The 14,181-nt window shown below is 55.3% G+C and overlaps 1 protein-coding gene across 1 annotated transcript; it reads right to left on the reverse strand.

Annotated features, from left to right (window-relative positions):
* Window positions 1–1,037: 1,037 nt before the first annotated feature.
* SIX1 (SIX homeobox 1) lies at window positions 1,038–4,116 on the reverse strand. The gene is made up of 2 exons (XM_080345880.1): window positions 3,277–4,116; window positions 1,038–2,302 (listed from the first exon to the last, which is right to left on the reverse strand). The coding sequence occupies exons 1-2, from the start codon at window positions 3,834–3,836 to the stop codon at window positions 2,014–2,016; spliced, it is 849 nt and encodes a 282-aa protein (XP_080202006.1). The 5' UTR covers window positions 3,837–4,116; the 3' UTR covers window positions 1,038–2,013.
* Window positions 4,117–14,181: the final 10,065 nt, after the last annotated feature.

Here is a 14,181-nt window from a genome sequence, read left to right on the forward strand (position 1 = left end):
TGGCTTGGAAGAACAAAGGAGCTGGAGCTTATCCATCCTCGGGGTGCAGAGCGCATGGCTCCTCACCCTAAAAATCTGCCTCGTTTCCCTGGCGGTTCCCTCCTTTCTGACCGAGGGGCTGGAGGGGGCCGCACTGCTTCATGAAGGATCACGTCTGGGCCGGATGAGTCCCTCGGGAAAGGCCATGAGGGTCTCTGGGTGAGGATACACGGTGCTCTCACTCCAAGTCGGGTTTTGCTCCGTCTCCGTCCGCGGTCGTGGATGCCCGCAGACACGCAGCTGCGCGCCCATCCGCGCGGGATTTGCGCTCTCCACGCTGCTCCCACGAAACCGCTTCGGGTCCTGCCCGGGCTCGGGGCGGTCCCCCACTGCCCCGGTCATGCCCCCACAAAGAGTCGGGGGTACAGGAAGCCCCGAGGGATCTGGGCTGGGCGCTCCGAGGGGGCGACCGGTGCCAGGCCGGAGGGCAATGACAACCACCTCCGCAGCCCGGGCGCTCCCGTAGCTGGAGCCGAGGAGGACGAGGGGCAGGACGGATCCGCCGCCCCGTCCCGGCGTGGCTGAAGGGTCTGCCGGGGACTCCGGAGAGTGTCCGGGTGCCGGGGACGGCGGGCGCCATTGGGGAGCGAGCGGGCTGGACTCGGAGCGCTCCGGCCAGGCAAGACCTTCCTGCAGAGGGTGACATTTCTCCATGGCCCAAGACCCCGAGAATAAACACTGCAGCGACTTAAATAAACACGCACTTAATGATGCAAAACGCTAACAGGGGGGACCGACACCACCAGCCTGGCCGCAGCGAGGCCCCAACAGCGGCGGGGACAAGCAGCTCCCTCCCGGCCAGGCGCCGGCTCCCAAGGGGCAACCCCACGCATTCCGCTCCGGCGAGTCCCCTCTCCCCTTCCTTCCTCGGTTACGAAGGTACCGGCTCCCCCTGCAACCCCGAAGCGCCTCCGATGCTCCCCGTTGGCAGGGGGTTAAGGTTGGGCAGAGGGGCACAGGCTCGCCCCTGCAAAGAAAAGCGCAGCCTGGATGTTCCATCATCAGCGTTGTTTTAATTTAGACTGGTTAGGTACAATAGAAAATAAACCTGAAAGCACATGCGATTTTTGGTAACAAATACTCGAGACAGACAGCGTCGTCTGCGGGCTCTCTGCAAGCCGAAGGAGGAAGGCGGCGAGCGGAGACAGACGGGAGAAGGCAACGCGGAGCCGGCGGGGCAGCCTGAGGAATACTCGTTCAGGAGAAAACAGGAGACTTTTATTAATATTATTCTTATTCTAATTTTTAGCCACATCGATGCATTTCACCACCGAGGAGAAGGAAGCGGGGGGGGCGCGGGCCCACGGGAGCTCGCTCGCTGCCCGCCTCGCCCAGCCGCGCTAAGACATAGGCACTTGTTAAAACTCTAATACTGCAGCTTTTGCCTTTTTTTTTTTTACCTTTTTTTTTTTTTTAAATTTAAACTACATTGAAACTTTCTGGTAAGGCTAAATATGAAAAATGTAAACGTAACTTCCCCTCCCTCCTCCCGCTCCGCCACAGAGCTCGGTACAGACGTTTGCTCCCTTTGCCTCCGTCCCAGCTCCTCGCCGGCCCTGCGGGGACCAGGGCGGCAGGAGCCGCGATTTGCCCGGCCACCCCTGCCCCACCGCTCCTGCGGGGCTGGGATTTATTTGGATGGAATCGGATCCATCTAGGTTTGGGGATTTTTTTTTTTGTAATTCCCGCTGGGACCAGATCGTTTGAACTCGAAAGGCTGAGGGTTTCTGCCGCTCGCTGCATTTGGCTACTTGAAAAAACAAAAACAAAAATAAAACAAAAAGATGATAGTGGGAGACGCTTAGGGGAACTGGACCAGGAGCCGATGTGGGGTTGTGTGAAAAAAGCCGAGAGTCCTGTCAAGAATCAGCGGGTGAGATGTAAAAACGGGTGCTGTCCTCTATGTACAACCCAGAGCCTCTGTCCCCGAGCGAAACCTCCTCTCCCGTTCCTCTAGCCGCCCGCCGCAGGCCTTTAGGATCCCAGATCCACCAGGCTGGACGTGAGGGGTCCCAGCAGCGAGTCCTGGAGCTGGTGGCCTTGGAGGCTGTGAGGGGTTTGGGATGCGGCTAAGCCACTCAGGGAGTAGCCGGAGCTCCTGGTGTGGTTGAGGTTTCCCTGCAAGAGCAGGACCGAGTTCTGATCCGGGCTTTGGGGAGGAGAAAATTCTTCCTCGGAGCTGGACATGAGGGGTTTGCTCCCATCCAGAGGCGAGAGTTGGTTCGGTTTGTTGTTGGCCGCGTTGTTGTTTTCTGTGTTCTCCCTGCAGAAAGGCAAGAAAACCCAACGGGCTTGTTACGGCGGGCGGGAGACGCCGGGGATGGGCGCTGTGCTAATGCCCCCAGTTAATCCTTTGCGTTTTACTTCATCGTGGGAGCAGAAAGGCATCTAATATTTTCATAACGGATCGTCCCTATTTCTTTTCACCCTCCTATATATAGGTGTCCACCGCACCGCCCGATAATTTCGGTGAGGAGGAAAAGTGGGAGCACAGGGGAATTGCGGGGGTCAACTTTATTTTTTTTTTAGGTAAAAATGAAAGTACCGCCCGAGGACGAGCAGTGTGCAGAATATTCTCTAGGAGGCTTGGTGGGGAGGTTGCTGGAGGAGATAAAAAGCAGGGAGGATGCCCTTGGTGGTTGTCAGCTTCGCCGGGCCGAGCCGCCGCCCCGTACCGAGGCCACCCCGGACGGCGCCGCCCGGGGTGGCCTCGGTACGGGGCGGCGGCTCGGCCCGGCCAGCGCGTCCCGATCCCGGTCTCCCTCCGGTTCCTCCCCTGTCCAGCCCGGGGCTGCATCTCTCCTCTGGGCTTCGGAACTACCCTGCCCGACCCCAGGCAATAATCGACCCGGCATCCCGACCGCTTCCCCGGCGGCTCCGGGGCCGCATCGTTCGCGGTTTAGTCGGGGTGGCAGGCAGCAAACAAAGGCGGCGGAGCGGCCTGGAAAGGCAGGTAAGGGGCTCGCTGTACCCCCCCGGGCAGCTGGGGTCGGGCAGCGGGGAACGGGGTCCAATGGGTCTGGGATGGAAAACCCACTCGGGTTTCCCCGGTGAGGAGAGAAACGAAAGTGCTTCAGGAAATTTAAAAGAAAAAAAAAATCGGAGGGAGTGAGATATTTCTCCGCTCCCGTCCCATCCGCCGCCGAGTGCTCGCCGCGCTCCCGGGGCTCCCGGTCGCTCCCTTCGTGGGGGCAAAAGGGGGTACGGGGAGAATAGAGGGAGGTGGGTGGCAGGTACCTTTCCTTCGCCTCTGCCGCTCGGTCCCGCTGCCTCCGGTTCTTGAACCAGTTGCTGACCTGGGTGGTGGTGAGACCAGTGGCTTCGGCCAGTTCCCGCTTCTCCCGGGGGGACGGGTAGGGGTTGTGTGCGTACCATTCCCGTAGCACGCCCCGCGATTTCTCCTTGAAGCAATAACTGGTTTCCTCGCCGTCCCAGATGGTTCGGGGCAAAGGGAATTTTCGGCGGACGCGGTATTTGCCGACGGCGCCCAATGGTCTGCCCCGCAGTTTTTCGGCTTCCACGTAGTGAGCCTTCAGCCAGAGCTGCTGCAGCTTGGGATGGTTGTGGGGGGAGAACTGGTGGCTCTCCAGGATCTTGTAGAGCTCGCGGAAGTTCCCGCGGTGGAAGGCCACCACCGCCTTGGCCTTTAGGACGCTCTCGTTCTTGTGCAGGTGGTCGCAGGCCGGCAGCGACCAGAGGAAGCGGCCCAACCTCTCCAGGTTCCCCCCTTGCTGAAGCACCTCGCAGACGCAGGCGACCTGCTCCTGCGTGAAGCCAAACGACGGCAGCATCGACATGGCCGGGCGCGGAGGCGGCAGGAGGAGGAGGAGAAGGCGGTGGGTACCCCGCGGGAGCGCGGCGGCGGAGGGGCGGGGGAGAGCCGCCCGCCGGGTCCAGTCCCGGTCCTGGTCCCGGTCGCGGCCCCAGAGCGGGGAGGCGCGGTGGCAGCCGGGGGCGGTCGAGCGGGGATGCTGGTCGCGGCGCCGGGGGGACTTTGTCCCCGCTCCGCCGCTGCCGCGCTTAAAGTGCCCGAGCCCCCGCGCCGCGCTGATTGGGCGCCCGCGGCTCGGCCCCCACCGTGGCGGGCCCGGCCCGACCCGGCCCAGCCCAGCCCAGCCCAGCCCAGCCCAGCCCAGCCCAGCCCGGGCCCAGCCCAGCCCGGGCCCAGCCCAGCCCAGTCCAGCCCAGCCCAGCCCGGCCCGGCGGGCAGAGCCTCGGCACGGGCGGGCGGAGCCTGGCGACGGGGACCCGGCCCCGGCCTCGGCCGCCGCGGCTGCGCTTCCCACCGCTGCCTCTGAGCGGGTGCGGTCCCGGCCCCGGTGGCGGCTGCGGGGGGGGAAGCCCTTGGGCGCATCCCTGGGGAAGCCGCTCCCTGCGGACTTTATCTTTCTTCCACTCTTCTTTTTTTCTCCCCACAAACAATTTGTGTTTCCCCCCAACCCCCGCCTGCTGTCCCCATGCCAAGGCAGCCCGTATTTAATTACCTTAATGCTGGGGATGAATAAATAATGCTTTAGTGAATAGCTGAATCATACGCGGTACCCCTGTGCCTTCTCTTTCCCCCCCATCCGCGTCCCCTGCCTCCCACTCTGCGCCGCTTGGGCGCGGGGAGGTCCCGGCGGATCGCCGCAGCGGGTCGGGGGCAGCCCCGCGGAGCCCCCGCGGCAGCCGTACGGGTGGCGGGCAGAGAAACTGCACCGACCGGCGGCGCTTCTATTACGCTAATCCTCATTTGCACACCTCGCTCAAAAGCAATTATTTTAAAAAATTAGAAAACAATTAGGCTCCCTAAGCAAAGATAATCCATTGTCAGTAGCCGGGACGGGTTGGGAGATGAGGACAATGCGGTGAGATAAGGGCAGGGGAGCGGTGGGAAGAGGGTGTCTTTATGACTGTATTTATCTTTGATTAGATAAGTCGAAACCAGTATTTTAAGCACACTCCTGAACGCTTTTGATTCACGAACGAGTTCACTCCGCGGGTGCTAATAACCATCGCGAGGCTCTTTAAAACCTGTTTGTCTTCTCTAAAGACATTCGGATTTATTTGACTTTAAATGCTTGAAGCTAAGAGCTGCCCGTTTGTGGCCGAGGCTGAGGAGGGCTCCAACCGGAGCCGGCGGCGCTCCCGCTGCCCGCTCCCTGCCCGCAGCCTCTGCCCGCTCCGCTTGTCGCGATACGATATGGGAAAGGCCAGTCCCGATATTTTCCTAATCCTAGATTTTTTTTTTTCTCCTCTCCCATGTACTTCGCGTCTCGGGGCTGTTTAAAATAAGCCCCTGCCACCCAGTCTGTACAGTGACTTTACTATGTGAGCTGGAGTCAGGACACTTCTGTATCCCATGACCATGTGTCTGGTAATTTTCCCTTGCCATTTTATTTTAGTAGTTATGATGTTGCAGATGAAGTCTTAAAGAGCTGCAATGTCCTCCCAGAAGGAATGTCTGCTTGGAACAGATCCTTATTGACAAGGCAGCTGTGTGGGGACCGGAACGGAGCCTTAAACCCGGCTCTAAAATCAACTAATACCCTAAAGTCTGGAGCAAGTGCGCAGAATTATAACGCATGGGCTCGCAGCCGCCCGCGGCCACGTCCTGGAGGAGCAGTGTCCTGCCCAGCTGCGAGATGGGCTCCCCATCCCTCCTTTTTATTGCTATTTATTTTTAATGTTGGTGGGGTTTTTTCTGTCTAATAAGGTGCTCAGTCCGGGAAAAACACGGACCTGAGGGCTTATATCTTCAGGATGAGGAGGAGAGAAAAGCAAAGCTCCTTTCCATTTTAACGAGAGCGGTTTTCTCTTGCCCTCACGGTTGTCTTTTTTTTCCTTTTCCTTCAAAAGGCCGAGCAAAACAAACATCGTTCTTGCTGGGAATAGGCAAATTATCCCGACGCGGCCGGCGACAGAGCTGACAGGGACGTGCGAGGGCTGATCCGAGGCTTCCCCGTGATTTCCGAGCGGGACTTTATTCTTCTGTGTCACCAACTTTCACAGAAGGAGGGGACGGACTCACTGGGCTCTACCTGGGAGTTAAACGCTGCAGACGAGAACTGATCAGCATCAATGTTAATTATTGCCCGGGGTTGGTGTTCCTAAACATTGGAAACCGTTCACTTTAAACCACGAAAAGAGGTAAATGAATTCCCAAACCACCCCATTTAGCCTCTTAAAAGCAGCAACCCCCACCCCCCCCCAAAAAAAAAAAAAAAAGATATGGTTTCGTGTCGCTCAAAAAGAAAAAGAAAAAAAGGAAAGAAAAGGCAGATACAAATAACTCAGTAACAACACAACGGCGGAGCTGCCGCCGGCCGCTCCTCGCTCGTCGGCTTTTCGGCTGGGAAGGAGCAGCCCGGACGGGTCACCCCGTTTCCACCCCGGGCAAAGTGCTTGGCTTTGCCCCCCCACGCCGGGTTTCCATCCGCCGCCGGGGCCTGGCAGCTCCGCGCCCGCGGTGCGGAGGCGGCGGCCGAGGGGGCCGGTGCGCGGCCGCGGGGGCCTCCGCGCCTTGCCCCGCTTGCCGAGGCAACGACCACCTCTGTTTGTGCTGGATATTCATTTATTCGCTTATTTATTCGATGCAGCGTTATCCAGCGCATAGCGGGGATGAAGATGGATCCCACGCAACGCTCTGCCGGTTTTCCTCGATTTCGCCAAAAAACCAAAACAAAGCAAAAAAGAAAAACCGAACACGCCTTCCATCTCCCCCCAACCTTAGAAATAAACCTCTTCTCCAACCGAAAATAAATTTAATGGTTTTTTTTCTTTAAGTGTGAGGCTGTGAGGGAAACAAATAGCGCGACAAAATAAAATCGGCGGCATTTTTTTCGGTGCCTCGTCTCGGCGTGATGATAACCGGGGCTGGAGGCTGGGAGCCGGCGGGGCAGTAACACAACGCTGCCGCTTTCCGAACCTTTCGAAGGCGAAATCCAAAACCGACCCATTAAGTCAATGAGGTTTGTGTTGTAGAGGATTCCTTTCCCATCCACTTGCTGTTCTGAAAAATAGATCGCATTTCGTTATCTCGAGTGAAGATCTGCAACGTGATACCGGATCCGCGCTGCCTTCCCTGCCGAATGCGAGGCGCAGGGGAGACAGCCAGCTTCCCTGGCTTGTTTCTAAACAATAAAGGATTTGTATTTTCTTTCTCTCCCTCTCTTCCCTCCCTGCCTTTATTATTCTATTTTTTAATGAGGAAGGACAAACTCCACTCCATATGCATCCCCTCTTGTCTTGCAGGGAACCTTTGGCCCGACGCGCTTGCAAACTGGTGCAACCTTTAATTACTTGTTAGTAAATTGCCCTCCAGACACCTGTAAAAACAAAACCAGTGTCCGCGGGGTGGGGGCCGGGTCCCTGCCCGGGTCCCACCCGGGGGTACCTGGCAGCGAGGTTCCCCTCGCTCCGAGCGGGGTCAGGCCGGGCCGGGGCTGCCGGAGGAGGGCCGGGTTGCGCGGGGCCGGGGGGGCAGGATAAGGCCTTCCCGGGGGGGTAGGTTAAGGCCTTCCCGGCGTGGCCCCGGCGGGGTGGCGGGGGCGATCCCCCAGGGCACAAAGGGCTCTTTCTTTGCGCACTTACCGGGACATTTTTCAAAGGATTAGAGGTGATCACGCGTTGGTTTTTCTCTGCGAGGGCCGATACGTCTTTCTGTCCCTGTCCCCCCACATCCTTATTTTCTCTTGTTTTTACCGTGGGACCCCCTTTCCTTATCCTCCCCCCTTTCCTGCTCGCTAATGTACCTCCTGGATGCTGATTCTTTTAAGCTACGAAGAATTTCCTTTTGGGAGGTGAAACCCTCCAGCTCCTCCTGTTCAGAGGAAAGTGCTAGTGATGGTAATACGGGGTGACACTAAATAAACAGTTAAAGCAGGGCTGGAAAGATGGAGTTAATTATCCAGTGAGCTACATTTAAACCGAGACCAGGAGGGGCTGATTTGTTTAGGCGCAGGGAACTGAGAAGGAGACGAGCCAGCGAGGTCTCCTTTTCTCCTCTTTGGAGGCTCCTGAAATTGTCCTTGCTCTCGCCGGCCGGAGGACCATGTTCCTCTGGTTCGAGTGGGTGAGCTGGGCCGCGGGCCGGCCCCCCCCGAGCCGCCTCTGCCCCGGGGCCGCGGCGTTGAGGGGTTCGGAGGGAGCCGCTCTGGGAGCGGGCGATTTCATGGGGTTCAGAGGTGGTCTCTTTTTTTCCATGTTTGTTTGCTTTTTCTTCCCTAGAAGTTAGAAAATTATCATCCGTCCCTGTGCTCCTCAGGTAAGTCTGCGTACGAGCAGCAGTCCCGCGATGCGCTTTTGTTTTCTTTAAATTTTCCCTCCTCCTTCCTTCTTTTTCTCCCTTTTTTTTTTTTGAAGTCTGATATTAATAATCCCCGTATGCCCCTCTTTCCGGGTCATTACGGTACTGCTGGTCTCTAATCAATCCTAATGCGATGGCAATTGGAGTCTCTGATGAATGCATCTCAGGTTTCTTGTAATGGCTCTACCACATTTTCCTGGACCTCCTTCTTTAACCTGAGATGCCAGGGGGACGTCTCCGTTCTCAGCTGCTGATTACTTCAAGATGTTTGGGCTGATGTGGGGAGAGAGGGAGCGAGCGAGGCAGTCTGCCCCTGAATAATCTGGAACTGAATTGGATGAGCCGTTTCCTAAATCAAAGGACAACGGCGGGGTTTAACTCCTTTTCTACATAGAAGCCTGCCGGCTTGCTTCCCAGCTACGCTGCATCCCCCCTGCATGTTCCTGTCCGTGTGCGTGACACGACCCCCAGGCACCCACGCACCTCCGGAGTGTGCAGCTCCCACCCATCAGCTGCAGCCATCACGCAAAGGGGACCCCCCCCCACGTCCCCAGCAGCTCACACTTTCCCAAATCCCCCAGTGCCGGCGAGGGACCCACTCCCCCCCGCATCCGGGCGCTGAGAGTCTTCCGCGGGCGCGCAGGGACCGTGCAGCAGCAGCGCGTTATTAAGCAAGGCGATTCGCATTTTCGCGGCATTGTTTTCCTGCCGTTTCTCAACATAATGGCATTTGCCGTAACCCGAGACAATTATAATTGCAATTTCTGAGTTTTGTTTTTGTTTTTTAAATAAGATAATGCAGCTCGAATTAGGCTGCGGCCACACTGGGCGCTGAGCGGTCGCGGAATCGATCGCTCCTTCCCCAGAGCAGCAGCTTCCCCGCACCGGTATGAGGTTCCCCCGGGGTGCGGCTCCTCCACGGGAGAAAAACACGCCCCTGCGGCCCCCCTCCTCCCGGTAGCCCAATATACCCCAGCGCAACCCAGCACGCGTGGACAGCTTCGTTCGTGCTCCTGTGAAACGAGGGTCTTCCGGAGGAAAAGGGGTGGGAGGCGGAATAAGTATTTTGAAACGAATAATTTAATTGCTTCGCGTCGGGATGCGATGTAAAAATTAATCCTCAGCGAGGATTGAAGACAGCCCCTTCTCCCGTGGGGTTTGGCCCTGCGTGGGGGGGTAGGAGCACCGCCGCGGGTGGGATAAATCTGCGTATGTGTGTGTGGGTCCTCCCTGTACCTCAGCAGTGCCACATAATGCATAAATGAGTCATTCCCCAAACCGAAACAAACCAAGGCCGTCCTCTCCCCGCCGTGGCGGCTCCAGCCCGGTCGGCGGAGCCCGGTCCCGCCCCGGGAGCCCCGCGGCGTGGGGGCGATGCTGCCGGCACGGCGAGAGGCGGCCGCGGGGAACCGCGGAGCCCCGCGTGGGACAAAGCGCAGGCGCGGAGGGGTCGCCCGCGGAAGCTGAGCGCTGCTCGCAGCTGGGAGCCGCGGCGGGGGGGGTGGAAAGGGGCACTTTTGGGCGGGAGGAGGAGTCGGGGCCCCCGGGGCAGTGGCGCTGCAGCCCCCGCCTGCATCCGCACCATGCACACTCTGCTACGCCCACCCGTGTGCACGCACTCCGGTGTGCACCCAGCCACCCCCCGTACACCCCACCCGTGTGCACCCACCGCCAAGGTGTGCGCACACATCGGTGTGCCAACCCCGCTCCGTGTGCTGACACTCCAACATCCACCCGTGTGCACGCCCCCCACCCCGACATCTGCGCACACCCACTTGCGTGTGGACATACACCCCTGCACACACACCGAGAGCCATGTGAATGCTCCCATGGCCTTGTGTGCGCAGACCCACCCATGTCTCCATACCCACACACACCAGTGACACCCACCCCCGAGCACACGGGCCTCCCCGACGCATGTCCCAGGTGCTCAGGAGTGGCATGCAAGCAGGTTCTCTCCATCCCTTCCTTGGGTGATGACTGGGGCAGGGGGGGTGCTGGACAGTGGGAAACCCACAAAAAACCCCCCCAAACACCTATTTTTGCAAAAAAAAAACAAAAAAACCCAACCAAACAAAAAGTGTGTGGTGGTTGATTTTTTTCTGCAAGACATTGCAACGGTTTTCGTGCAAATTTTGAGAAAAAAAATCAGAAAACAAAGTACGTCAGTTTGGAAGGGGGCTGCCAGGCTTCCCCTCACTGCTCCTGCCAGCACTGCCAAGCCCAGGCAGGGCCCTCTGGGGGTGACCGACGTGGCCCGAGGGGTCCCCCCACCCTCCCACAGAGCTGCAGTGCACAAACCTGGTACTTTTCGGGGTATCTTGTCCCCCCTCCCTTTGTGCCCAAATCCATCTCCTCACCGGGGCAATACAAAAGGCATAATCCACTCCCAAAACCGAGGTTGGTAGGGTGGCAGTGGGGACCGGAGACAGGATTTGCATCCAGGGCTCTGTTTGCCTCCATGCTTTGCATTTGAGCACCAAACAAATATTTTCATTGCCAAGTGACTATGCTGGGTGCAGTTGGGCCAAGGGAAGAGGCACCACCAGCCTCTCGGATGGGTGCATGGGTGATTTGGAAAGGGTGGCCGGGCCCTGTGGTGGGGCAGTGAGTGTTACCTGTGGGGATGAGGGGTCCGGGGGCCCGTCCTGCACCCGCTGCCTCGGTGGGTTTCTGAGCTAGCTGCAAGGAAGAGACCTTTCACCTCTCATTAGTGATGCCATCAGTGGCTTGGCAGAGTGGAGCTGAGGTCATGTTACATATGGCACACAGTCTGTTCAGCGCCGGCAACGCCAGCTTTGAAATTTTAGAGGGGGGAAAGGTCACCTTGCGTAAGCCGAGGTCTGGGGGTCCCCGCTCTGTCTGCGCCCTGGGTGGGTCTCCATATGTCTCCAGCGTCGCCAGCCTCACTCTGTCTGGCCCTGAGAGGTGCTCAGCCCGTCTTCTGCCTCCCAAATTCACAGGGAATCACTTAAATGAAGGGAACACTTTCACGTTGCTCTTCCTTTTCCTTTACAGAAAACTTCTCCCAGCACTTTTGGTTTTTTTCCTTTCTCTTCCCAGCATAAATCTATCTCTAACCACTGGTTATTTTTTCAAACGACATATAACACAGCTTTCCAGGAGAAAATGAGTTGTCTCAGTTTATCAGCAGATCTGCCCAGACGGATAAGTTTACCGTTTTCAGACCTGGGTATATAATTTCATAGACTTTCAAAAGTGTTGTGTTTCCATGGTGATTAAAACTTCTTGCTCCTGAGTCTTGCTGGCGTATTTCAGGTTTCATGCCACTGGATCTTAGAAAAGCACATCTGTACAGTCGTATTTCTTTCATCTGAAGAGCCAAAAAAAAAAGCAACCCAAATCTATTTTGTGTTTGGAAATATATGACACATTACATCAAATTTATTCCTGGTGTAATACACTAAGTTGATTTTCAGTGGGATCTTGTCATGGCTTCATCCAGAATTAATACAGAGGTGGTGGCTATGGGGAAGAAGTTACCATTTTCCCACGTATGGCAGCTGACAGTGAAAGTTCATGCCCTTCTCAGCCCTGCTGCAGAATCTTATTTTGCAAACTTTCTTTTTTAAAATATATGGGGTCTGATTCTTAAGCTCTTAAAGTAACTTGGATGGGTGTTTCTGGCATGCAGCTGTTGCAGAGAGATCTTCAAAAGGACATTTGCTTCTACAAAGGTCATCACTAAAAAAGCTCTAAATGAAATAGATGCTTATCTGGAGAATCCCTGAGAAGCTGGAGCTGAACCAACATGCAGCGTGGATTCAGGGTGCACCTTTCTGCCTGCTCCAGACAGGCATCCGAACAGCCACGTCAAATACAATTGTTCCAATCTCCTAAAAGGGCTACCTGCGTGGATTTTAATTTTTAAATAGGAATAGTCTTCCGCTGCCTGTCAAAGAGAGGGGTTGGGAGCAGAGGGATGAGTCAGCTTTATTTCAGAAATGGAGACCATGAGATCTGCTTATGTTTTTTTCTGTCACAGATGATGTTTTCATAGCACAGGGCTAAACTGTGCTCTTAGTTATTGAGTGCAAATCTGTTGATTTAAATGGAGTTCATTGCAAGTGGGAATGGGATTTAGCCATAATTTTCCACTGCTGTCTAATCGCTTTAGTCTGAAGAAAGCAACATATGTATAATGGTAGCTGAGACGCAGGAGGGGCAGAAGCTTTCTACCAATGGGAACCACATTAAATAATTAATTCCCAATTGCCTTTCTACATTAGTGCTTTCAGCTAAAAAAGCTGGTTGGCTTTGTAAGGCCTCAGGCAATGAAACATTTGGTGCATTGTCAGTCCGAAAGTGGAGGTAATAGATACTCAGGGTGGGCTGGAAAAGTGCTACTCTCCATCTTCCCATTTGCATATTCCAGCTGCGCAGCCTCGCTCCTCATCCCCTCCTTTGCTTACTTAAGGTTAAGTAAGACCAAATCTGACGGGTTAATGAGGAAAGGAATGAATTTCCCCCTCCTTTCTCACTTGCTCCACTTATTCCATCTGCAGGTCCCCCTGTTACCTCAGGTCAGGTTGAGATCTTTTGGGCTCGTACATCATCCGCAATAAAGATCTTGCCGTGAGAAATGAGTTAACAAGCCTTTTGATGTGCAAGTCATCAGAGACTGCTCCGCTCACCTCCTGAGATAAATACACGTGTGCGTGTGTGGATAGAGCTGAAGAAGACAAGGAAGCATTGGAATAAATTGCCTGCGGAGGTGGGAGATTCTCTGTTAAAAAACAGGTCTAGACAAACACCTGTCAGAAAATACCGGCGTGTATTTGATCCTGTCTTGGAGCTGAGGAAAAGACCGAATGGTGTTGTCAAGTCCTTTCCAGCCCTGAGAGACTGTAAGTATATACATATATAGGTGCACATGTGTGTAGGTGTGTATATTTATACGTGTATGTATATATTTCCAAACTTCCTGTGACAAGCTCTTCACCTCTGTGATATTTTGTGGTGGTACATCCTGTAAGTTAATTGCACAGAGGTTTGCTGTCTCTTGGTTTCACTACATTTGAGTTTCAGTTCTGTTTAACTTAATACCCTTTGTGCCTTGAGTGGATCAGATCGCAGTGTCTAATACAGCAGCTACATTTTTCTCCCTTCCTCTTTTCTTCAGTTCTTTTCACACCAAGTGAAGCTCCTTCAATTCTGGGAGCTTTTTGGCAGTTCCGGTTACTCCCAAAGCACATCTGTGAGCCCGCTTGAGGTAAGGTCATGGTAGTAGAAACTTATCTTTATTACTAAATGCAAGAGATGGGTTAATGGAGAAGCTGTTCAGCTGACCAAGAGAACGGCATGAAAGATTTGGGTTTTTAAAGTTGTTTTTGTACACTATCACTTTCCAAATCATCCCTGTGCTGGTCACGGCAGCTGCTGGCACCTCTATAACTTCTTTCCAGACATGCAGACCTCAGCAGGACGGCTGGAGCTGCAGGCTGTGTTTGAGGGGTGTGTTGTCAGCTTATTTGTGGTTTTGGACAGGGAGTTACCAAGGGCCCGGACTTGCAGTCCTTTACACAGGACCCAATTTTAAATTCTTCTCTTAAAATTCATTTGAAAGTGAGTTTTCTTACTGTGACACATAGAGGTTCCCCTGAAGACACGGTCCTGTGCAGCACAGCGTTGGAGATAGAGGCTGTTCCATGATAGAAAGCTGATACTCCAGGTAGGTGAAAAAGGGCTTTGCAGGGCTGGTGTGAAGGCAACTGTCCATCACTAGTCCCAGGGCACACCTGCATCGGGCGATGCTGATATCCCCTGACACACCTTCACCTCCCAGAAGCTGTGTCCCTGGGCCGTGAAGCACCACTGGACTTCCATGGCAAGTA

Source organism: Nesoenas mayeri (assembly GCF_963082525.1).
Source record: "Nesoenas mayeri genome assembly, chromosome: 5".
NCBI classification, from domain to species: domain Eukaryota; kingdom Metazoa; phylum Chordata; class Aves; order Columbiformes; family Columbidae; genus Nesoenas; species Nesoenas mayeri.